Genomic DNA, 26,407 nt, shown 5'->3' on the forward strand with positions numbered 1-26,407 from the left:
GATGGAGTTGGTGGCAGAGAGCAGGAGCGAATTGCCTCATGGCCCAGCCGGTGAACTTAATGGGAGGGCCTTTGATCCTAGGTCTCCCTAGTCCACCTCCAAGCTATTGCATCACACTTGGCCCTGGCTAAGACCCTGTTTGCACCAAAGAATCTTGGGAACTGTAGTCTGGGAAAGTTGGTGGGGGCTGTTAGAAGAGCCCTATTCTAAGAGTGGTGTAACAATCCCTCTTCTCAGGGAACTCTGGGAGTTTCAGCTCAGTGGGGTCTCATAACAAGTCTTAGCATCCTTAACGAACTACAGTTCCCAATATGCTTTTTGGTGGTATGAGCTTTTTTTTGCAAGGCTGCTCATTGGAGTTACAGCACCTCTTCTTTCTTTCTTTCTTTCTTTCTTTCTTTCTTTCTTTCTTTCTTTCTTTCTTTCTTTCTTTCTTTCTTTCTTTCTTTCTGCTGGCACTCACAACACTCATCAATATATGAGTACCGGCACCTCAGGGTTTTGTTTTGTTTAACCCAAAACCCCCCAACTAGGTATATTCCTGCTTCACATTTAAGCTGCAGGTGTCACCAACAAATGCCATTGAGGAGTGTTCATCCATGTTTTTCCATTGGACTCCAAACAATGCCAACACACACCCCCTATCTTTTTTTTCTTCCTACCCTCTCACATCTCTAGGCCACAGTGATAGTGTATTTTTTGTGGGGGGTGGAAAGAAGCTTTAGAGTTGCTGGCAAAACTCGGATCATTTAGACCAGGTTTGGGGTGTCTGCTCTTGTTGAGAAAAGGTCACTGTGTTTGAAATTGGGCTGAAAAGGTCTCAGGCCTCTCCAGAAACCGCTTTGCGCTGCTTATGACTCCCTTGCTGAGAAAGACACACACCTGTTCTTGGCAAGCAAAAGCAAAGTTAACCTCTTTTGTCTCCGTTTAGTGGCATTTTATAGAATGCATTAAAAGAAAAGAAAAGCTACATTTGCCCCTTCCACAAGTCCCTCAATAAATTTGGGATAAGTTAACCTCTAATCATTTTTTTAAAAAACCCCAAACCAAAACAAACAAAAATTCTTGATGTAATGTAGGACCTCTATATTTTTGGCACTCCTTGCGTCTCTGATGGTTTCAGATATTTCTGCGTATCTTGTGAGTCATGTGCGAAACACCTCTTCTATTTTACTGCAAATATCTGGATAACCAGCCTTCTCGTGACTGTAACATCCAGTGCTTTTTTCGGGGGGGGGGGGGACGACGACGATGCATGCCCCTAAATATTTTGTGAATCTAAGTTTGGCCTCATTGAGCGGCAGTATTTCAATATGAGTAGGAAAATGAGAGTACCTCTAAACACTGGTAACATCCCAGGCTAACCTTGGTTCAGTTCAGTTCCATTTCTTTGCGTTTGCCTCATGAAGGTCTGTTTGGTTATTTGGGCCATATGGATAACATTAAGTGGAAATGCAGTCATACCTCAGGTTATAGACACTTCAGGTTGCATTTTTTTGGGTTGTGGACCACCGAAACCTGGAAGTACCGGAACGGGTTACTTCCCGTCACTCATGTGCAGAAGTGCTAAATCACGCTTTGCGCATGCGCAAAGTGCCGAATCGCAATCCGCGCGTGTGCAGACGCGGGTTGCGAATGCTGCGGGTTGCTAAGGTGCATCCTGCACAGATCACATTCGCAACCCAAGTGTCCACTGTACTTTCAAGACGACAACAGCACACCTTCCTTGACGTTCCTGCAAAGTGATCTGAGGGAATGCTAGGGCAGAAGGCCTTTCAGAGTAGAAAACTTCCTCCCTTGAGATGCTGCTGGAACACAACTCTTCTCCTTCCCTCAGGATTGGCCATACAGTGGTACCTCAGGTTACATACGCTTCAGGTTACATACGCTTCAGGTTACAGACTCTGCTAACCCAGAAATAGTACCTCGGGTTAAGAACTTTGCTTCAGGATGAGAATAGAAATCGTGCTCTGGCGGCATGGCGGCAGCAGGAGGCCCCATTAGCTAAAGTGGTGCTTCAGGTTAAGAACAGTTTCAGGTTAAGAACGGACCTCTGGAACGAATTAAGTACTTAACCCGAGGTACCACTGTACTCCGTGGGGCTGTTAGGGGTCCAAAAGCACTGGAGGACCACAGAGTGTTGCAGAATGCAGGTTCCTTAGCCCTGCGGTAGGCCATGACTCGTACTTTCCTGGGCAACATTTGCAGGAGTATGTCAAGGTTGCTTCCATCCCCCCCCCCCATGTGAGCATTATTAATCTGTAATCATGCTGAAAGTGCGAGGCTGGGTGTGCTGAGCCTGCCCTGTCCCCACTTAACCTTGCTGCTTTCGGTGGCGAGGTTGGAGAGGGCTTGTAAGCACGCTCGCTAGATCACACTTACGAGCCCCCTTCAGACCTTCCCATTCTGTGCTGTGAAGCCGGGTTCGCGGCCCTGAGCCTCCGGCACAATTGCCGATGAATAATGCCCCATTGCAACCCAAAGAACGTCTTTGTGATCCACCTTTTGTTGTCCTTGGGGATAAGACAGCAAAGCCGTCTTTAGAGAAAAGCGGCAAAGGATTCAATCCCCCTTCTTTGGGAGTAAGTCGCATTGTGGACCCATCGATATATTACGTCCGAATAATGCGGAGGATCAAGCTGCAAGAGGGGTGAGCTTGGGAATGTGTCTTGCTCACTCAGGATCTACCTCAGCCGTGAAGTGACCTCGAACCAGCGGCTGGTCTCGGTCTTTGCCTCTCAGTGACCTTGTCTGTTGTGTGGGGCATAATTGTATTGACCAACCCTATGGGAGCTAAGATTACTGAGCTAATGCAAGCGAAGGGCCTTGAAAAGTCTATTCCTGTTCAGTGTTCCGGATAGCCTGCCATGCCTTTTTCATAATACAGTGGTACCTCAGATTAAGTACTTAATTCATTCCAGAGGTCTGTTCTTAGCCTGAAACTGTTCTTAACCTGAAGCACCACTTTAGCTAATGGGGCGTCCCGCTGCCACCGTGCCGCCAGAGCATGATTTCTGTACTATTTTTGGGTTAGCGCAGTCTGTAACCTGAAGCGTATGTAACCCGAGGTACAACTGTACTCCATGTCTCCCCTACCCAACAAAGAACACCACCCCCCCAAAAACCTTGGATATTCAGCATTCCATGGCCTCCTATATTTCTCCGATGAAAATAGGCACGTCCTAAGGAAAACCAGGACATTCTGGGATCAATTCAGAAATCAGGACGGCTTCTGTGAATCCGGGACTGTCCCTGGAAAAGAGGGACACTGGGAGGAGCTGCTCCGTTCTCACTGGACTGCTTTGGCAGTTTTCGTGGCACTGTTATTTTGAACCCCCTTAGGTGCCCTGCCCCATAGATTCCCCTCCCAGACTTTTGCAAACCTTGGGCTTCCCCCAAGCATACTCATGCCTCCCTCTCATTTGGTGCCAGTCCTGTTTTGGCCACATGGCCGTCATAATGACCACAACGGCGAAACAAACTTGCTTCTGGGCTCAATTCAGATTGTTTTGACCTATAAAGTCTTGTGTGGTTCAGGACTGCAAGACCTCAAGGACTGACTGTCCTCATACGAACCGACCCAGACCCTGCTATCATCATCTAAGTCCCTTCTTCGTGTACCCCCTCCATGGGAGCTTCGGAGGGCAGCCACACAAGGAAGGCCTTTTCAATGGTAGCCCCACACTTGTTGAATACTCTCCCCAGGAGGCATACTTGGTACCAACTTTCTTTTCCTCTCCCTAGGCTCTGGCCCTAATATCTTTATATTTGTCTTTTTCAGTTTTTGTTGTCAGTTGGCTTTAATGGAAGTTGCTTTGTAAGTCACTGAGAAAAGCAACTAGCAAATATAATCTTTGTCACACGCACCCTTTTTTGTGATGGCACCATAGCCTCTTTTTGCTGTTCATGGAAGCCATTTTGTGCTGGCACTCACATCCCTTTTTATCAAAGCACACACACACCATAGCTGTAAATGTTTCCCTTTTTTAAAGGGAAATTCCCTTATTCCGAATAGGATTCCTCACAAGAAAAGGGAAAAGTTGACACACACACACACACACACACACACACAGCACTGGTATTAACAAGTTGGCACTGGACTTCCCTATTCATAGGTACACCAGCCTTCTCTGATTCAGTGCCCTCCAGATGTTTCTGGCAGCTGTGCTTTCTAGGCTGATGGGAATCCTAGAGTTTGGAGGTGACCCCAAGGGTCATCTATTCCAACCCCCTGCAATGCAGGAATCTCAGCTAGAGCATCCATGACAGATGACCATCCAACCTCTGCTTAAAAACCTTCCGAGTCTGCCACCTTCTGATGGACACCTTCCCACTGTCAAACAGCTGTTACTGCCACAAAGTTCTTCCTGATTTTTAGCCAGAATCTCCTTTCATGTAAACTGCAGCCATCGGTTCGAGTCCTACCCTCCAGAGCTGGAGAAAACAAGCTTGCTCCGTCCTCCTTGTGACAGCCCTTTAGATATTTGAAGACTGTCATATCTCCTCTGCCAAAGCCTAGCCTTTAAAAACAGCGGTAACAGAGGTCACCAATGTGGCGTTCTCTAGATATTATGGCCTGTGACTCCCATCCTCTGTGACTCTTGGCCATGTTGGCTGGGAATGATGAGAACTGTCGTTCAAAACCCCTGGAGGGCTATCCCTGGGTTATGAAATACAAGCACGGGGTCAAATACCCATTAAGTGGTAGCGGTGGAGCTGCCAGTCCTTTCTGCCTCGAGGAACCAGCCCTCAGTGATGGAAATGAGATGGCCAGGGGCCATGACAGGCAGAAATCTCATTGCTGCATCTTCATCCCAGGCCAAGCTTCCCCTGTTGGTTTCTGTCTGGCATGCCGCTGTGAAAAGGGGTCCTTCTGTGTTGTTAAGCGGAAAAGAAAGGGGGGAAAGATGGCTACCTTCACATCAGCCCCCCGCTGCCTCCTTAGAGGACGGCCCGGCACATAGGAACCTCGATGCCCACCCTACCCACCCCCTCCTGTTAGATTTATGGCCTTCTCCCATCCATGCCCCGCTCTCTTTCCCCACAGGGAGCCGGCCCATCCATTACAGCTTGTGGTGGCTGCTGGGCTCCCACTGAGCCAATTTTCATCCATCTTCCCCTGTCGTCGTCCCCCGCTGCCTCCCGGCTCTCCTCACTCAGCTCCCGCTAATGCAGCCCCTGGCATGTGGCCGATGCTGTTGTTCGGCTTTTAATTTACAAGGGCTCAGACCTGCAGGCCCCGCCGGCTTGGGGTTTGTTATATGGATGGTTTCAAAGAGCCGGAGATGGAGGGGAAGGGGCCGGATTAGACTGGGCAAATAAATCCAAGCGCGTTGCCTCTCTCTCTCTCTCATCTCGGTCGTGTTGACAGACAATAAAAGGGCTTGTGGAAGGAAATGAAAAGAGGAAGGGCTTGAATATCGAGAGGCGGCCTTGTTTGCCGCCTCATATCCCACATTATCAGCCTAAGGTGGGGAGGGCAGGGATAGTCAAGATGCCAACATCATCCATGCCTTAACCGAATTAACCTGTAAGTTACCAATGGGATGATCCCCGCTGTTGTACTTCCAACACAAACACACATACACCAGATGTTTTGGACTACAACTCCCACCGTTCTCAGCCAGTGCAGCCAGCGGTCGAGGATGATGGGAGTTGTAGTCCAAAACCGGATGATGACAACATGCGTGCTGTGCCTCTGTGGCTCTTGTAAAGGTAAAGGTAAAGGTAAAGGGACCCCTGACCATTAGGTCCAGTCGCGGACGACTCTGGGGTTGCGGTGCTCATCTCGCTTTACAGGCCGAGGGAGCCGGCGTACAGCTTCTGGGTCATGTGGCCAGCATGACTAAGCCGCTTCTGGCGAACCAGAGCAGCGCACGGAAACACCGTTTACCTTCCGCCGGAGTGGTACCTATTTATCTACTTGCACTTTGATGTGCTTTCGAACTGCTAGGTTGGCAGGAGCAGGGACCGAGCAACAGGAGCTCATCCCATCGCAGGGATTCAAACCGCCAACCTTCTGATCGGCAAGTCCTAGGCTCTGTGGTTTAAACCACAGTGCCACCCGTGTCCCGTGGCTCTTGTAGTGCTTCTCTAAGTCTCATCCAAGAAACGCTCCCTCTGGTTGTTTCTTGAATGCAAAAAGGGCCAAGCTAGTTTGTGAGCCGACGCTGGGGATCAGAACTGTGAAATGTCCTCCGATTTTAGCTCCTGCTCTGGATCCGACCCCCTGTGCTTCCCTCGGCGTGGCCTCCGGAGCAGATTGGGGGAAATGACAGGATTGGCGCAGGTTTCATGGCATGCAGGCCACCGATTATAAGCTAAATGCATCAGGCAGGGCTCTTTGTCTGGATGCAGATAAACGCCTGTCAGGGCAGCTGTGCAGAAAGATGGAGGCCGAGGCCAGAGCTTGTGAGCTGCTGGCAAATTCACTGGCCTCCCATTCGGCTGTCTGGCGGGGAGAAGCTGTGTGGCAGGAGCAGGCCTGCCTGCCTGGTTCAGATTGTGTCAACAGCTCTGCTCCCAGATCTATTCAGGGTCGGTGGTGAGAAGGGCTCCCAGGAAACTGCTGCTATCCAAGACAGCCTGCACACAGGAGGTGGACATGCCCAAAGATTAAGGCTTTCTGGGAAATGATATATAATGAAATGAAAAAGGTATTTAAATATACCTTCCTTAAGAAACCAGAGGCCTCTCTCCTGGGCATTGTCGGCCAATTGGTGCCAAAGAAAGACAGAACATTCTTTATGTATGCTACAACAGCAGCAAGAATACTCATCACAAAGTATTGGAAGACACAAGATCTACCCACCTTGGAAGAATGGCAGATGAAGGTGATAGACTATATGGGATTGGCAGAAATGACCGGCAGAATCCGAGACCAGGGAAAAGAGACGGCGGAAGAAGATTGGAAGAAATTTAAGAACTATCTTAAGAAACATTGTAAAATTAATGAGTGTTAAAATAATGCGGCTTTAGAAAGTAAGTGGATTACAGCTGTAAAGATTAAGTTAAAAGAAAAGAAAGGTTAACAATTAGATAAAATTAAGGGTGAGGATTTGCTGAACTAAATATTTGAAATTGGAATGCAGAAAGGGGAGGTACGAGGAGGTTGGTGAAGTAAGTTTTAAGAAAATAAGGATTTGAAATTATACTTGTTTTTTCTTGTTTGTGTTTGTTTGTATTGTTGTGTTTGATTATATAATTTGTGAAACTTTAATAAATATCGTATAAAAAAAACCAGAATCTGCACACAGGAGGAATTATATGTTCTAAAAGATTTCCCTTTAAGTCTTGATCTTGCTTTTTTTCCTTCTCCCTCCTGTTCCCTTTTCCTCATGTGCTGTGTCACCTTTTTTTTTTTTTTAGTTGTAAGCCTGAGGGCAAGGTCTTTCTTGCCACTATTATTTTTTATATTTGTAAGCTGCTCTGGAGCCTTTTTGGCTAAAGGGTGTGGTATCAATGCCTTTAACAAATGAATAAATGTGTCCCTATTACAGTCTGAGTGAATGACATGCAGGATATCTCACCGTCTCCGCCCGTTCCAGGAAGGGGCCCATTACAACAAGCCTTCCCTATAAAGTTACATTATTTAACCGGATTTTGAATTTATTTAAATGTATACAAATTTAAAGTAGCTGCCGGCAAGCTTTGGGACTGAGCTTTAGTATTGTCGTTCATGGCTATGTAGCATTAATTAGCGCTAATTAGAAACAGAGTCTTAATGTAGGCAATAGTTGTTTTTACGGAGAAAGTGAGTTGAAGGTTCTGTGAGAGAAGCATAATTTTCTATACAGTGTACACGTCAGTTCCTTTCGTCCTGTTGTTGTCTCCATGCAAACAGGTTTGGCAGGTTTTTGAAATGCAAATCCTACAGAACCTGTGAAAAATAAAGGCTGACACCAGGGTAGGAATGGACAAATTCAGTGCTATTTTTCTAGAAAAAGAGGTGCTGGAACTCACCATGAATGCCTCCCTTTTTCTCTTATACAGTCATACCTCAGGTTACAGACACTTCAGGTTGTGTTTTTATGGGTTACGAACCGCCGAAACCTGGAAGTACCGGAACGGGTTACTTCTGGGTTTCAGCAGTCGCGCATGCGCAGAAGCGTCAAATCGCAACCCACATGTGCGCAGACACACCGCCGTGGGTTGTGAACGCTGTGGGTTGTGAACGTGCATCCCGGACAGATCACGTTCACAACCCGAACGTCCACTGTAATGGCAATGGCGTCCACTTGAGAGGTGCTGGAATTCATTTCCAGTGAGTTCCTGCTGATAAAAGAGAGCCCTGGACAAAATCCATCAGTTTCAGTTTCTCTCTGTTTCTCATTTTTGCAAACTTATCCACACGTACCGCTTGGACTCTTCTTTCCAGGCACAGATCTGCAATTTAAACCTCTGTGTTTTGGGTTCTCCTTTTGTTTTTCACCAGAGCTTTCCCTGCAAAAACCTGCTCTTCACAGCTAAAGTGCAAAAAGTGGCAATTTGGGTTATAATAATAATTATTTGTACCCCGCCCATCTGGCTGGGTTTCCCCAGCCACTCTGGGCGGCTTCCAACAAAGATTAAAAATATATTAAAATGTCACCCATTAAAAACTTCCCTGAACAGGGCTGCCTTCAGATGTCTTCTAAATTTATCTCTTTGTTTATCTCTTTGACATCTGAAGGGAGGGCGTTCCACAGGGCGGGCGCCACTACCAAGAAGGCCCTCTGCCTGCTTCCCTGTAGCTTTGCTTCTTGCAGTGAGGGAACTGCCAGAAGGCTCTGGAGCTGGACCTCAGTGTCCGGGTAAAATCATGGGGGTGGAGACGCTCCTTCAGGTATACTGGGCCAAGGCTGTTTAGGTTCTTTGTGGATTGCCATTTCAGTGGGATTTAGTGGGGGAAAGTTCCAGAGCAAAAAAGAGAAAACAGAGTGCTTGGATATGGAGCTTGAAAACGCAAGCCTTTTCTGGAAAGCACAGAGAGAACGTATGTGTATATAAGCTCTTAAATGCAGTTTTCCTAATTTCTGCAGCAGTTTGTGATTTTTTAAAAAGTCTATGCGACATCAGTATTTTGGCACAGATTTCTCCTAACAAACACATATTTTGCATGCACTTGTGACCAACGTGGACCTTTCTGCAGACTGTTTCCCATAATAAACAATACATTTTTGGATGTGCTTTCCACCTATATATCCATTTTCATGCACACTTCTCCCCCCCCCCCATGCATTTTTGTTCACATTGCTTGGTTCACGAAATCTGGGCAAGTGCAAATTTTCGAAGGATAGTTGTGTTTTGGTTCTTGCATTGCTATGAGAAGTGCAAATTAGGTGGTCTCTTATTAAAATGCCAACTACATTGAGTTTTCTCCCTGGTCCTCACAGCAGGATCAGTCCTCACAAAGGCAACAATGGGCTTTGACATTTGCAGAAGAAACAAATCAGATAGCTCTGCCGTACTTTCACATCTCTCGAAAAGGCCATTGTCTTTTTCCAGCAATGGGATAAAAGAAAAGAAAAAGACTTTTATCTCCCATGTCTGAGGCTGATAGGAGTTAAAATGCAAAACATCTAGAGGAGGCCAGCCCGGGAAAGGCTGATGTTGAAGAACTATTCTGTGTGTGGATACGAGTTCTTGTTTCAAGTGATTATTGTCGCTGAACCACATGCGTGTTAGCAAAAAAATATAATAATCTCATTCCCCCCTCTCTTCATTTTCAGTTCCCTTATTTCCTGCTCTGCCTTCATCTCCTCTGGCTGTGCGAGTGGGGGACTCTGTTTCTCTCCCGGTCCCATTTGCCTTACCCCCCTCTCACTCTCAAACCACCATTATCTGGAGGCAAAATGCAACCAACATAGCAATGGGAACCTTGAGACCCAACTTCACTGTTGTGGTAGCAGACAGATTCCATCCTCGGTTCAGCGTGCTCCCTGGGAGTGGAAACCTCAGTATCACCGCCGTGACGACCTCAGATTCTGGCATCTACACGGTGGAGATCTCCCCATTAGGGAATGCGGTACAGAAAGGCAACATCGCTGTCACAGTGTACGGTGAGTACTGGTGTTTTGCCACTGTGGATGGGCAAGTCCGTAGCTTAAGTGCCTTTCCTGTCTCTGGCTTTAGCCTCTCACAAAGTCTGGCCACATCTTCACCATATATTTAAAGCACTACTGTACCACTTTGATGGGACGCGGGTGGCGCTGCAGGTTAAACCACAGAGCCTAGGACTTGCTGATCAGAAGGTTGGCAGTTCGAATCCCCGCGACGGGGTGAGCTCCCATTGCTCAGTCCCTGCTCCTGCCAACCTAGCAGTTCAAAAGCAGGTCAAAGTGCAAATAGATAAATAGGTACCGCTCCGGTGGGAAGGTAAACGGCGTTTCCGTGCGCTGCTCTGGTTCGCCAGAAGTGGCTTAGTCATGCTGGCCACATGACCCGGAAGCTGTACGCTGGCTTCCTCGGCCAATAAAGCGAGATGAGCGCCGCAAGCCCAGAGTTGGCCACAACTGGACCTAATGGTCAGGGGCCCCTTTACCTTTACCTTACCACTTTGACAGCCAAAGAACCCTGGGAAATGCAGCTTGTATAAAGTGCTGGGATTCATTAGAAGGCAGGCTTAAAATTATTATCAGTGCATTTTTCCCCTTAAAAAATGTTTAGGGGTACTCTCGTTTTTCTACTCATATTGAAATACTGCCCCTCAATGAGGCCAAACTTAGATTCACAAATGGTTAGGGGTACTCTCGTTTTTCTACTCATATTGAAATACTGCCCCTCAATGAGGCCAAACTTAGATTCACTAAACGTTTCGTCGTATGCGTACCCCTGTGTCCCCCCAGAAAAAACACTGATTATTATTATTATTAATTTCATTTCTGTACCACTCAAAGCGCTTTACAGCACATTAGGCACCAGGGTTATAACTTTTTTTTTACAAACTCATGTTCCTGTAGCTTAGTTAGATGAACTTTTGGCTGAAATGAACAGTCATTTCCAAATTCTTTTTTTTGGGGGGTGGGGGTGGGGGGAGGTGGAACGTGACCCCTAAATCCACAAATCAATTTTTGTATTTGTAACTGTATAATATGTAATATGCATAGCATGTATTATAATACAGGGGAAAATAGAGCTTGCAAATTTTCTAATACTTGTACAATGTTTTGTACATTGTACAATGCACAACACTTCTTATTGCTTAGAATAAATCAAAGCTGCAGTTTGCCTTTGTTTCTGCTGCAAGCACTATGAAGTTCCCGCATCACTTTGACTGCGTGTTCTGCGCACTGATTACTTCTCGGTATCTGGAGTATGGATGGCTCCTGCTTCCAGTGATTCTCCTATACAGTTTTCAGAAGTTCCAGACAGCTGTAAAAGTTCTAAACAGTTCCATAAAGTTGTTTAAAAAGTGCTAATACTTATATTATAGTTTAGATTAGAATTAGGGTCTGAGCTGTGACTCGGGCTCAGTGCATGTCCTACATCCCTAGTCATTGATGAAGCATCGAAGAGAAGAGATCAGATAACAGAGGGCAGAGAGAGAGAGCAGGCCGGGGAAGTGACCAAATTATATAAATTGCTCCCCTTTACCTGGCTGGGCACAGTGGGAGTGGCTCTCATGGGGAGAATTTTCTGTAGGCCCTATGAGATCCAACTTCCTCTCTGTGTGTGCTTTTCTAGCAATCAGAAGTAGTTGATTTTGACTGCCTTGTTTTAGATATCCCACAAAAAAATTCCTTCAACACTGGCAAGGGGATTGCACCTTCTGTTGCACCTGAAGCGCCAGGCCAGATCAGGGAGCTCAAGACAGGCTGTGTGGCAAGAAAGAGAAATGGCTTGTGAGGTAAAAGAGTATTGGGAAATGATCCACAATGAATTGAAAAAAATGTTTAAAATTATTCCCCCTCCCAACCCAACCCCCCCAGTCCTTTCTGTTGGAGATAATTCAGACTGAAATTCCCAGTTGTCAAAAAAGGTTATTTATGTATGCAGCAACTGTGGCCCGTGTTTTGTTAGTCCCAAAATGGAAAACGAGCAAGGTCTCAACTAAAGAAGAATGGCAACTTAAGTTGACAGAATATGCACAACTCGCAGACTTGACATATAGAATAAGAGAACAAGAAGAACATACGTTTAGAGAAGATTGGCAAACATTTATTTGAATAGATGGGAAATAACTGTGTACAGCTGAAAACGCTGGCAGCATTTACATAAATTCAACAGTGTAAACAAGTTTTGATGGATGCAATAGTGGAATACTGAATGGTATAGTTTTTGTAAAATATGCGGGGATTTATGATATGTAAAATGAACCATGGAAAGAGAAGAAGGGAAGTCACTGATATCTTAAGGATGCAAAATGAGTATTTTAAACTGTAAAACAGAAAATTTAATAAAAATTAGATATATAAAAAAGAAAGAGAAATGGCTTGTGGCTGTTTTGGCCACCCACACCATCGCCTGCCTGAGGCAGCTGCTTCCCTTTGCCTAATGGCATGGTTGCTCTGGATCCTGACTGCTCTGGCCCGCAGATTGCCCTCTCTTCAGGTTTATTTAACCCTGACCATGGTAACTCTTATATCTGCAGCATCGCAAGCGACAAGGCAACACCTCACTGAAAGCAGGTTGCCCTGCTTCCTCTTGCAATGTCAGCACACCGGGGACACCCAATGCGTTGGTGTGCTAGGGCTGTGCACATAGGAGCAGAGTTTTTCTCAACATGCCCTCCAGCGTTTCATGGTATGAAAATGGGGGCATGCTTGCAGAGGTTCCCTTCCCATACCAGGAATCAGCGTCCCAGATGCTGTTGTGTGTTTTCCGAAGACTCTGCTCTTCCAGCAGCACACTTGTTTTCATGTTTTCTGCACCAGAGACAGGCAAGCTCTCCCATGCTCATCTCGGATTAACTCAGAAATCAGCCAAGCACAAACAAAAGCAAAATAACAGACGGACTCTGACTTAACTGCCCCCCTCCCAAGTGAGGCCAGGGCTACTTCTTAATTCTTCTCCTGTTCCATGTAATGAAGCAATTTCACTCTATTATATTAAACTGAGGCAGAGTGAAGAGGCCCCAGTGGCAAAACCTGGCCCAACGATAGAAGGTCCTTGGCTTCCAAAGCCGCCAGTCCAGCCTTGGGCTGCAGGGACTAAAGGCAAGAGCGAGGAAGCCCTGAAAGTCCACGTAAAAGAGGCTTCCCCAGTGGTGCTGGTGCCCTTTGGGACTTGTGGAGTGGAAGGCCGGGAGCCCAGCAGTAGGTGGCGCCAGAGCCCACAACAGGAAGAGACAACTAAACCCCAGTTAGGTTCCCCATCCCTCCTGCTGCTTTCTACAAGGGGCATAACTGAGACTAAGGAAGAGGAAGCTTGATAGGCAGGGCCACCACTTGGACTGGTTGGAAGTAGGAAGGCAGGCAGGTGGGAGCCTGTCTAGGGCTGACTGGAATTGATGGAGCAGTCCTCTGTTTAGAAGGAGTCCCGTATTGATGAGCTGCCCAAGTCTGATCTGAATGCAAAGATGGCCTCGGAGTGGCCCAACAATACTTAGCTCCTAGACTGCAGACAGTGCAGGCACACATGTCACTGGGTCGCAGATGTGGCGGAGGTGCGTTGTCTTTCTATGTAAATCAACATTTCAAAATATGCAGCTGTGCATATAAAGTAGCATGTGCAAATCACCTTGGTATTGAGTGGTGTGTGCATGTCCTCATTTGCCCTCTTAGGCTGCCTAGATGGGGCAGCATCACCCTCTTTCACTGCACAGGGGACAATTAAGTAAGTTGCAAGGGAGGGAGAGCAAGCCAGTGTCCCAGAGATATCTTGCAGGGGATGCTTTTCCGTGTCTTCCTCCGTTATTGTCCCCACAGCCCGAGGGTGGAGTGGCTGGGTTTGGCAACTGAGGATCATGGTATGTTGACAGATCTGTCAGTGTGTGTGATGGGTGTGGCAAAGTCAGTGGGTGGGCTTAGCAAGTGGGAGGGGGTGAGGTGGCATGGGAGGTTGGCGCAGTGCAAACGCATTGGCAGGAGGGCTGGATTGGCTTTGCCGCTGCTTTTGCACCCTACCAACCTCCCTGCCACCTCCCCATCTCCCTTTCAGTAACCAACAGTGACCTACTTGCTGGGAAGCCAGTACCTTGCGAGTTGCTTCTAGCTGGCGACCTCCAGCTACCAATCTGTCCCAGCCCTAGAGACCTCTGTCCCCTGCAGGGAGTCTCTGGTTAGATGATTCCTGGCTGACAACGGCTTTGCTCAGCTCAGAGAGCTCTCTCTCCTTGCCATGCAAAACCTTTCACAGTCAAGGAAGCCAGAGATTCTTCTGAGGCTCAGATTTTCATTGGACATCGAGAAGAATACAGGGACGTGAAGTTTTCCTCTCCCTCTGAGGAAGTGTAAAACTCACCTCTCCTTTTGAGCCTTAATTGAACAAGCCTCCAGAGTTGCTTTTTCAAAACCTAGCTTGGGGGAACTCTGCTGCCACCTCTATTCTGCACTTGCCTGATATGAAACAAAATGCAAATTTAGAAGTATATGCATAGGTGCAAACTTAGGAATCTGTTACTATAACAAGAGACTAATGCACAAAGACGGGAGCTGGGAAGAAACACTTCTGAATTCACAGCTCCATTGGGAAGGGAGTGGGAATTAGTGGCTAGAGCAGGGGTAGTCAATGTGGCACGCTGCAGATGTTGTTGGACTACAACTCCCATCATCCCTGAGCATTGGCAATGCTGGTGGGAGCTGGAGTCTGACAATATCTGGGGGTTGGGGTGGTCCATGCTGGTTATTTCTGGGCTAGACCTATGGTATGGGAGCATCTCCCACTTCCCATTCCTGTATTTACTTATTTTCCAGAGGAGGTGGGCAATGTCTCTGTGACCCCACCCTTTGCGGAGGTGACAGAAGGAGACAGCTCGGTGGCCCTGAACTGCACCCCAGTCCGAGGCTCTGTCTCCTGGACCAAGGATGGGAAAAACCTAGAAGAAAACCCCCGATTCTTGCGCTCGGCTGGTTCCTTGCAAATCAGAAACCCTCTACGTACTGATGCAGGCGTCTATCGCTGTACTATCACCAACCCTTTTGGCAACGGGACTGGCACCGCCAACCTTACTGTCTATTGTGAGTACACACTAGAGATTACCGTTTTTATATACTGACGTATTGTACCCTTGTGGTTGGACGTAAACTGCGGACAGCCAGCTACATATACCTGCTAAGTCACTCATCTTCCTGGGTGGCCTTGGGCCAGTCGCTGGCTCTCAGCCTAGTCCAACTCACCAGGTATTCTTTCTTGAGTTTCTCAGACAAAGGGTGGGATAAAAATGTAGCAAATAATAACTTTTTTTGTGTGTTTATTGAATTTGTATACCGCCCAAAGTTCACAGGGTGGTTTATAGCATCAAAACACACAAACAAAAACACATAACTAAATAACTTTTAGACTTCTAGGGAGCCCTGCTCCTAAAGATCACAGAGGCAGGCTGACAATGTACTTGAGGACTAGCCTGGTATCTGTGCTTATTCATTCCTTGGGTATTTATTACCTGATTTTCAAGCTAAAAACCAGTCACTTTATTTTTTTTTAAATGTATACAGTAGTACCTTGGTTTGCATATGTCTTGGTTTGCATACATTTTGGATTACAAACACGTCAAACCCAGAAGTGCGTGTCCCAGTTTGCAACCTTTTTTTTGGATTATGAACAAAAAAATTTTGAGGCCCCATTGGCGAAAGCGCGCCTTGGGTTACAACCTGTTTGGGTTTACAAACGGACCTCCGGAACAGATTATGGTTGTAAACCAAGGTACCACTGTACTGCCCTTCATCCAAGGATCATAGAGTAGTTTACAGTATAAAAACACAGAAATACATAACGCAATGACAAACAAAACAATGACCCTCAAACACAGAGTTTAAAAAGCCTTACATTGTTTAATTAGCCAAAGGCCTGGGGGAAGAGGAATGTTTTCGCCTGTCGCTTATTATTGATGATGTCATCATAACGAAAGGAATAATGAAGCATAGCTCATTTGGTAGAGCATGAGTTCTAAATATTACAGACACCCCAAGTGTCCTTTTTCCCCAGGGATATCCCTGATTTAAAGAAACCGTCCCAGTTTCTCATTTGATCCCAGAATGTCCCGCTTTTCTTTAGGACGTCCCTATTTTCATTGGAGAAAGGTTGGAGGGTATGGTGTTATCCGACCCCCGAGCCGTCTGAAGGCAATCCTGTATAGGGAGGTGTTTTTTTTTAATGTTTAATATTTGGTTGGCTCCTGTGAAAACAGGATACTGGGCTAGATGTCCTTAAGGAAGATTTACCAGAGTTCGATTGGCTGCTCGAAGGGAGATGTGGCTTAAGGACCAGTCACATGTCCATCCTGCTTCGAGACAGCTGCTCTCCTCTTCTTCCTCCTCCTCCTCCTAGCCGCTGGCGAAGACCACGTAGTCAGAATCATTCACAGGAGTTCATGCACTGATCCTGCACACTTACTTCCTCTCCCTCCCCCCTCCCTTGCATGTGCTTGTGGCCAACGACCTCGGCCAGCCTTTTGCTGCGCTTCTCACGGAGAAAGGGCAAACATCCCAGCCGCAAGCGGAAGGGACACTACTTAAGACGGCTGCGCTGCCTTTTACCCAGGTGGCTGGGCAAATACAGCTGACCGCAATGCACCTTTCTGCAGCTAAATGACCACTGAATGGCCACATTCGTCAGCGAGGTCGCAACCTGGATAACCGAAGCTGGGGAGAGGAGGCAGGTTCCCTGGCAGTTAAGCCTGACGGATAGATTGCCTGTTGTGTCTTTTTTAAAAAACACCCTAGGAAATAGACATTTCATTGGTACTGTATTACATGGCTGTGTGGCTTTCATTCCTCTCAGATGGCCCAGAGACCCCGACGATTACCGTTTCCTCGTCGGAGCGGGACTCTGACGCGGGGAGTTTTGTGCTGGTGAACAGTACCGTGAACCTAACGTGCCTGGCGCCGTCTGAGCCCCCGGCCAAGATGTACTGGAACGTGGCAGATGCTCAGGACCTCTACGTGCCTTCCTTGCCTGTCCTGCACCTCCCCAAGGTGCAGCTGAATCAGGCCGGCCCGTATTCCTGCTTGGCCATCAATCAGCACACGCAGCGCCGAGTTCGAAACACTCACCATCTCACTGTTGCCCGTGAGTTGAATTTGACGTCCGTCTTCCTGTTGCACTAAGAGGCGTTACTCTCAGCAGGGAGGGAGTCAGGCACAGGAGCATATTTCTGCACCAGAAAGGTTTGCATGTGGGGAGCTGCAGCAAAATGTTGCAGTGTGGAATGCCCCCCCTTTCAGGAGCCCATCAAGTCCCAACCCCCAGTTTTCCAGGGCGGAGTGGGGGGTGGATAGTGGCTGTGCTCTTGTAAACCAAGAAATCCAGACAATTCTCTCTATTTTTTTCATATCTGTGTGATTCTTTCTCCACTCTTCTCTTCCAGGATTAACTAATAATATCATACTCGTTATAATTTTATTATTTCTACTGCCTTCAGATGTCTGAAGGTCTGCCCTCAGGTGTCTTCTAAAACTCAGATAGTTGTTTATTTCCTTGACATCTGATGGGAGGGCATTCCACAGGGCGGGCACCACTACCAAGAAGGCCCTCTGCCTGGTTCCCTGGGGCTTCACTTCTCGCAGTGAAGGAACCACCAGAAGGTCCTCGGAGCTGGACCTCAGTGTCCAGTGTCTGGGCTGAGCAATGGGGGTGAAGACATTCCTTCTCCCACCCTTAATGGTTATTCAACATTCTGTGGTCACAGAGCAGGCTCAGCCCCATTGAGTTGTGTCGGGTGCAAACCCCATTTAGAATTCATTTTTTAAATGTTGTTCTGCAAACCTTGGGTTTTCCCCAAGCCTGTTGATACTTCGCTCTTGTGTGTGGGTACCACTACCTAAGCAACATCACTCAGAGCTTCACCATCAGGAGTAAATGATACTAGTTTCCCTCTGAAGGCCTTCCCCAAAGAGCCCTAGGAATTATAATTTGGTGAGTTGCTAGGTTTCCATTGTAGAGTTTCCCATCCTTGTCAAAGAGCCCAGATTTCACCAGAAGTGGAATGACTGTTAATTCAGTGGAAGTCTGGTGCAGAGTGATGCCTTTTCCTCTACAGCAGAAGTAGCTACTGTGGCAACTTCCAGCATCCCTGACCATTGCCCATATTGGGGCTGAAGTCTAAAACATCTGGAGGGCTTATACTTTGCTTTACATCTGCATGAAATCTTCCTTCTCTTTTGATCCGGCTTCTGTTGAACTAAATTCACTGCCTTTGCCTTTTAGGCAGGCATCTTTCATGCTTAGGTTTTTGTTTTTGTTTTAACCTCAGCTATTATTAACACAAGCTTACCCTGCTATGTGACCCAGTTTGATGTTTTCTCCTCCCTTTAATGTTTGTTTTTATCTCAGATTTTTTTTTTATTATTATGAAGTTATGTTGATTTTGTTACGCATTCTGCTTTGAGAAGGTTTCTCCTATTTCTTGATTTAGGGGCTTGGACTCCCCTAGAAACCCACACCCCCATGGCAGCCATTTTATGACTGGCGCCCGACACACTTCCTCAAAATTCCAAACGTGCCCACTGGCACAGCAAGGTTGGCAAGCCCTGGCTAAAATTACCTAACCAGGCCACTTCTTTTCCCTCACCTAGCCCTATCTCCCACTTAGCAAGAGCTGGCTCTGATAGCTGCATACGTGAAACTAAGTTGTCTGAAGATCTTTTTCCTTGTTGTGAAATATTCTGTCTCTCTGAATCCAGCCAATCTGATTTGTATGTACGGTTGACTTATCTCTTTCTTTCTCCCCTCTTAGAACGGCCCTTTGGATCCCCCCGTTGCTCTGTGGCCTCAGCAGACAATGGTACCGCTTTGCGTTTCATTTGTTCCTGGCCTGGTGGCTCCCCTACCCCGCAATTGACCTTCCAGGGGCTCCCGGGACACGAGGAGGTCAGCACCTCCAACTTGCAGCGATTGCTGGTCTCTCCCTTTCCAGCTGAGCTCAGTGGCACCAAAATCATCTGTCTTGGACGCCATATGACTGGGCAGGGCAATTGCAGCTTGATTCCAGGTGAGACTAGCGGTGTAGTGGTTAAGAGCGGTAGTCTCGTAATCTGGGGAACCGGGTTCGCGTCTCCGCTCCTCCACATGCAGCTGTTGGGTGACCTTGGGTGACACTTCTCTGAAGTCTCTCAGCCCCACTCACCTCACAGAGTGTTTGTTGTGGGGGAGGAAGGGAAAGGAGAATGTTAGCCGCTTTGAGACTCCTTCGGGGAGTGATAAAGCGGGATATCAAATCTAAACTATTACACTGGTTACCAGAATCCTCCACAAGGAGGAACCAGAAGGCAAGATATTGGTTCTGGTTCTGGTGTAGTATTGTGGCGTAGCAGTCAGAGTGTTGGACTAGGACTTGGCACTGAAACTGAAAAGAACAAACTCACTATATTAGGCAAAATGGACATTACGAATCCAACTTGTTATAGGTTTGGGGGGGTCAGTCTGGATGATATCCACGGGTTCCTTCCACACCCGTGATTCTGTATCAAGGTGGCTTAGAATCTAGTAGATGGAGCTGCTGAAACAGCCAGAGCAATTTCTTTGTAAGATCATGGCCGTAGTCAAGTACTTCCATCGACATGTCCAAAGAAGTTGCCCTGTTACCATGGAGACAAATGGATAAGTCTTTTCCCACCTCACTGGGCTGGATGCCACAACATCCTAGGATGTAGAACAATAAGCCAATGGTGTAAGAGAGTTTTTGGCTGATGCCGAAAACTTCAGACACAGTGGCTTGGGGCTCTCCTTGGAAACCCAGCTGAGAAGCGAGATCTGTTGGCGCACCTCCATCCTACACTCCGGTTGCATATATGTGTAAATAAAGCTAGATATCCTAAAGACATCACAGTCTGGGGATACTCTAAAGACAACATAGTCTGATGATGATGTGACCAACATATGAAGCTGCATTATGCTGGTACATCAAGCTGACTGTTGTCTATGCTGACTAGTAACAGCTCTCCAGGGGTCTCTCTTCAGAAAGGGATTATCTCCCAGCTCTGCCTGGAGATGTCAAGGATTGGACCTGGGTTCTTCTGCATGTAGAGCAGATGTCCTACCACTGAGCTTTGCCTCGTCTTCGATTTTCAGAAACTTTTGTTTACCAGCATAACAGGCTTCCCTCCCCTCCCCCTAATCTCCACCACAGAAGCTCCCTCAGGAGTTTTTCTCTCATTCCGGACATACAGCAGCACTGAAGGGTCCGTTACCATGGAACTGCATTGCCAAGGCACCTTCAACCCTGTGGAGATTGACTGGTTTCGGAATAAGGGGTCTCTCATTCCTGTCGGAGGCCGTTACCACCTGAACCCCGGTCAAACGCAGCTCACCATCTGGAACTTCACTTCCCCAGATGACCTGGGCGATTACAGTGCCACCTGCTATAATCCGCTGGGATCCCAACGTTCGAACCTCACCATCCTTGGTGAGAGCTCCTTCTACCACCACTGAAGTCCTATTTTCTATATTTATTTCTTTTCATGGATTCCTAACACCAGCCTTTTGCTCCCTGCTGTAAATAGCAGTCAGGCAGCTACATTAGGTGGGGAAAGAGCAAGTGTAGTAGCCACCATTTTGGTTCCTGGCAGTGAAGTGTGAGAAGCTGGAATGTGTGCATGGGGACACCATTTTGAATGAGGGCATGGATGCTCACTTTTCAAGACAAAGCAAGATTTGGGAGAGAAACAACCAATATGTAGAGAGCCAGTGTGGTGAAGTGGTTAAGAGCGGTAGACTTGTAATCTGGTGAACCTTGTTCGCATCTCCGCTCCTCCACATGCAGCTGTTGGGTGACCTTGGGCTAGTCACACTTCTCTGAAGTCTCTCACCTCACTCACCTCACAGAGTGTTTGTTGTGGGGGAGGAAGGGAAAGGAGATTGTTAGCCGCTTTGAGACACCTTAGGGTAGTGATAAAGCAGAATATCAAATCCAAACTCTTCTTATATGTCTTTTTAAACCATCCACGTCCAGACTGAGGAAGGGGCTATATTAGGTGGCAGGGCAGTTTTTGCCTTGAGGAGTGATTTAGGTAGAGCCAGTATGTTGTAGTGGTTAGAATGTGGGACTAGGATCTCAGAGTAAAGGTAAAGGTAAAGGTACCCCTGCCTGTACGGGCCAGTCGTGACCGACTCGGGGGTTGCGTGCTCATCTCGCTTAAGAGGCCGGGAGCCAGCGCTGTCCGAAGACACTTCCGGGTCACATGGCCAGCGTGATGAAGCTGCTCTGGCGAGCCAGCACCAGCGCAGCGCACGGAACGCCGTTTACCTTCCCGCTATAAAGCGGTACATATTTATCTACTTGCACTTAGGGGTGCTTTCGAACTGCTAGGTGGGCAGGAGCTGGGACCGAACGATGGGAGCTCACCCCGCCGTGGGGATTTGAACCGCCGACCATACGATCGGCAAGTCCTAGGCACTGAGGTTTTACCCACAGCACCACCTAGGATCTCAGAGACCAGGGTTCAAATCCCCACCCAGCCATGAAACTCACTGACTGACCTTGGGCCAGTCACAGTCTCTCAGTCTCACCCACCTCACATCTGTTGTGAGTGATAAAATGGGGAGGAAGAGAACCATGCACACCTCCTTGACCTCTCAGACTTTGGGGGGAAAGGGAGGCCTAAGTGTGAAGTAATAAATAAAGTGCTCTCTGGTGGGCCTCCTCCTACAGTGGTGAACCCTAGTCTTGGCTTAATTAATTAATCCCAACCACATTATTTTCCTGATCTAAATCATCCCTGCCTGGAAGTTGAGTGTGGGCTGGGGGCGGAAACTTCAGGCATTATACAAATATCTGTACAGTGGTGCCTCGCAAGACGAAAAGAATCCGTTCTGTGATTCTCTTCGTCTAGCGGTTTTTTCGTCTTGCGAAGCAAGCCCATTGACGGATTAGCGGATTAGCGCTATTAGCGGCTTTTAGCAGCTTTTAGCGGCTTATCTGCTGATCAGATCAGCTGATAAGCGGCTTAGCGGCTTAGAAAAAGGGGGGGAAAGGGAAAAAAACCAGCAGGAACTCGCAAGACATTGTCGTCTCTTGCGAAGCAAGCCCATAGGAAATTCGTTTTGCGAAGCACCTCCAAAACGGAAAACTCTTTCGTCTAGCGAGTTTTCCGTCTTGTGAGGCATTCGTCTTGCGGGGCACCACTGTATTTTTTAAAAATCCAATAGCAGCTGAGAGGAGAGGGGATTGATGTAGTTTCCTGGTTTCCTGGAGTAAGAGCCATTAAACTGAGTGGAACTTATTTTGATGAGATGTATCAGGAAATGAACCCCTGTGTGTGTGTGTGTGTGTGTGTGTGTGTGTGTGTGCATGTGTTGAACATTCACGTTAGTACTTCTCCAGTTATTATCAGACACTAGCCACTTAAGAAACTTTAAAATACAATTTTAAAACTGGGAAATCTGATCACCAGTAGGACTATAGCAAGGATGCAGAACCTTTGACCCTCCAGATACTTCTGGGCTGCAGCTCCCATCATCCTCAGCTGTTCGTCATGCTGGGTAGGTGATGCTGGCTGATGAGAGTTGGAGTCCAACAACATCTGGAGGGCCATGTCTTCAGAACATAGGAAGCTGCCTTACACTGAGTAAGACCATTGGCCCCTCTAGCTCAATATTGTCAACACTTGTCCAGGTTTTCAGGCAGAGGCCTCTCCCAGCTCTCTGAGACCTTCTGCCTGCAAAGCAGATTCCCAGCCACTGAGTTACAGACATTCTGCATCAAATCTTCCGTATCGCATCTGTTTTGGTCCTGAGCAGCAGGACTGTACCTGATGGACTGCACCCTCCATGAGTTATCCTCTCTTGGCAGGTCCTTCCATCGCCGACTGGACTCTCTCTCACGGGCCTCATCCTGGTTCTGCCTACCTGGCCTGGACTGTTCCAAATGGATCTGCAGTGACTAGCTTCTGGATCCAGATGCAAGGTCCTCAGCAGCACCGTTCTGCTGAGGAATGGAAGACGGTGCAAGTCTTAGGAGCCAACAACCGATCCACCACTGTTATAGGATTGGAGCCCCATACACCATACTCCTTCCAGGTTGTGCCTCGTTTGGGATCCCAAGCTGGGAACGCCTCTGTTGTTTACATCCTTCAACCAGGTGTGTGTTCCTGATTTTAGGAGACACGTGGAACAGGGTAGTTTGAGGATGGGGATAGCATTGCAGATAAGTCTAGAAAAATGACTGGCCCACAACAAAATTTGCTAGTCTATATTTCTCTCTCTCTCTCTCTCTCTCTCTCTCTCTCTCTCTCTCTCTCTGACACACACACACCGTTCGACTTCCAAAATGTTTGGAAACCACGTTGCGGCTTCTGATTCACTGCAGGAACCTCCTGCAGCCAACCGGAAGCCCCATCAGACATTCAGCTTCCAAAAATAGTTCGCAAATCAGAACAGTCACTTCCAGGTTTGTGGATTATTAAACCACTCTGGGAATAGTAAAGGGGACAGGGGTCTCCTAGTCTCAGCACCCTCAACAAGCTACAGTTTCCAGGATTCTTTGGGGAAACCATGGCTGTTTGAAGTGGCACGATCCTGCTTTAAATGTACCATGCAGACAGGGCCTCTAAGTTTAGTCAAACTTCTCAGGCTGCTGATGTTTACGTGCAGCTCAGTTGTATTCCTTCACAGGGACTTAAAGAGGGTGACAGTAAGATTTATTTCCAAATCTGCACGATGTCCATTCCTCCCAATGGGCCTTCCATGGCATTCATTTCAACAAACAGCCACATTTTTATGGAACGTTTGTATAGCACTAACCCCCATGTGGCCCCCAACCTGTGGAGGAAGAGAATTGGGGCTAAAAGGGCAAGGGAAATGTCAAGCGAGCATGAAATGTCAGACTGTGCACTGTTTCTGTACCTCACATGGTAGGGGAGTGAAGGCAGGAACCTTAACTTATGATATCCATTAGGGCTGTGCATCTTGTCTGGAGAAATCACAAACCCAATCGAGGCAATTCAGGTCCAGTTTAACACCTTAGCTTTTAATTAAGGGCAGTGCAAGGCTCCCACTTTGTCTCAGGACTGAGATCGGTCTGGGTCAGATCAGAGCCTGATCAGGGTTGCAGAATCAGAGTTGCCTTGCGCAGCCCTAACAGTCATGCTTTTTGATGCATACGTGCATTTTGTGAGAGTTTTCATTCTCCGATTAAAGTAAATGCGCTTTTTAATCATGACCCGCAAGAGTGGGAAATTCTCTTCTGATTTGCACAGGTTCCTTGGCTTGGTCGCCTGAAGGCAATTCTTCACTCACCACAGGCGACCAGGCCAATGGCCATTATGAGGCTGGTTTGAAGGGGGAAAGGAAAAGAGTCAGGTTTTATGGGACTGAATTGACACAAAAGGCGGCTAGAGTGCTTTAAATGGCTTAAAATAGTTTAGTGCCAGTACTAAGCGTTCACACCTACTGCTTTTAAAAAAGCACTTTGCAGCCATTTAAAATGCTTTGCCATAATTGTTAAAAATGAAAATCTTTAACGAAAAGTAAAATAAAGCAGAGGTTCACCAAATGTTCTCCTGCTTTAATCATGGGGTTATAAAAGCACTGCTTTCAGAGTCAGGAATATTTCCCCCCCAATGCTCCTAAATTATATGGTCACTACTGACCTTTCCCCCAATCCTGTTTGCTACTATTGTTTCCCCAATGTGCTTCTGGTTTTGGACTTTTTCTGTAATATTTGGTCTCCTTTCTGTGAATAGTCACATGGGTGATCCCAGCCAGCTGGGGATTTTGTAGTGAAAAGATAAATTTTATTATTTGTTGACATCAGTGAGGGCAAATTAAGCCAATTGAGAGGGAGGTGGATGCTCCCTGGGAACAGTGGCATGAGCAATACCAGGCAATTGTGATAATTAATGATGTGACATCATAACAACATAACCAGTCACATCTGGCTCTGTGGCAATGTCATTAAGGTCAAACAAAGCCAGTTCCAAGTGAGGGCAATGATACTCCCCAAATCCATTCAAACATTCAAACAAAGCCAGTTCCAAGTGAGGGCAATGATACTCCCCAAATCCATTCAAACATTCAAACAAAGCCAATTCCAAGTGAGGGCAATGATACTCCCCAAATCCATTCAAACATTCAAACAAAGCCAATTCCAAGTGAGGGCAATGATACCCCCCCAAAAAAAAATCCATTCAAATTATTTCACAGCAAACTCTGAAAAGTTGTATGTTGGGGGGATGCTTTTCTATGCAAAGGTTTCATGAAAAATGTCACACTATTATAAACCTAGATCACATTTACAGTACCCCTTGTCCTTTTCAGAACCTAACCCTTTTCAGATCCGGGGCCCTTCTTTAGTCCAAAGATGCATATTGCAATCCCAGATCTCTATTTTTAACAATATATCTATGATGGTGCTGCTGCTGTTAAAATTGAACAGTGGGGTCCAGCTCATCACTTGTGTGCTAGAAAACCCAAAGTCTGTGTTCAGAGTTAAGCCTGATTGCAGAAATCTTTATAGTTCTGTGCATTGTGTGTTATTTCACATGGTTTAGTTGTTGTTTGATTGTTTAACAAGCCGGGGCAAATGAAAGAAGTGTCGTAGAGACACTTCCAGTCTTTCTTCTTCTGCCATGAGGTCTAGAAACATGTTTCTTCTTTCTACTTTTCAAAAGAAAGCTACTCTTTCATGAATGTTAAATTCTACTCTATGCGTAGCAGTACAAAAACTTGTTATGCGAATGCACTGATCCTTCACAGCGAGCCCTTTGTGGGTCCTGCGGCCCCACCATGCTTTTGCCTCTGATAGAAGAGTTTTGCCTCCTTGGACAACAGAACATCTCCTGGGTCGTGTGGCCTTTGTGGCTCTTGGTGCAACAGTTTCCCATCCATGCCACTTACAGTAATATGTGCCTATCCTCCCTTTAATGTCCAGCAGAGTGTTCTGATGGTCCACAACAGGGAAGGGCAACCTGTAGCCCTCAAGTGGTGTAATGGTTGGAGTGTTGGACTAGGACCTGGGAGACCAGGGTTTGAATCCCCACTCAGCCATGAAACTCACTGGGTGACCTTGGGCTAAGTCACCGCCTCTAAGTCTAACTTACCTCACATGGTTGTTGCAAGGATGAAATGGGGAGGAAAAGAACCGTGTACATTGCCTTGAGCTCCTTGGGGAAAAAGATGGTGTTTATGTATGTAATGTTGGGATACTGCCAGGGAGATAAAGTCCATCATGGCCCCAAGCCGTCTGCCGGACGATCCATCGATCTCCCGTAGGCACACAGTATCAGCAATTGGCGACATGAGTTTCTAGAAAATATCTTGCCACATTCTAGAGCTCATGCACATTCTGTCAGCAGATAATGCACAGCCAAAAGTTGCACTCAGGAGAGCATTA

At 47.0% G+C, this 26,407-nt stretch overlaps 1 protein-coding gene across 2 annotated transcripts in view; it reads left to right on the forward strand.

The window, feature by feature from the left end:
- Positions 1 to 26,407, forward strand: part of VSIG10L (V-set and immunoglobulin domain containing 10 like) — a 38,148-nt gene that overhangs the window by 4,163 nt on the left and 7,578 nt on the right. The window contains exons 2-7 of one of the 2 annotated variants that reach the window (XM_083515350.1): positions 9,711 to 10,040; positions 14,835 to 15,098; positions 16,861 to 17,148; positions 18,815 to 19,069; positions 20,207 to 20,482; positions 22,868 to 23,155. In XM_083515350.1, coding sequence (XP_083371476.1) covers positions 9,711 to 10,040; positions 14,835 to 15,098; positions 16,861 to 17,148; positions 18,815 to 19,069; positions 20,207 to 20,482; positions 22,868 to 23,155 — 1,701 coding nt within the window. The remainder of the gene's footprint in view (positions 1 to 9,710; positions 10,041 to 14,834; positions 15,099 to 16,860; positions 17,149 to 18,814; positions 19,070 to 20,206; positions 20,483 to 22,867; positions 23,156 to 26,407) is intronic. The other variant, XM_083515351.1, reaches the window with a different exon arrangement.

This window comes from Podarcis liolepis (genome assembly GCF_965112155.1).
Source record: "Podarcis liolepis genome assembly, chromosome: 7".
In the NCBI taxonomy this organism is placed as follows: Eukaryota; Metazoa; Chordata; class Lepidosauria; order Squamata; family Lacertidae; genus Podarcis; species Podarcis liolepis.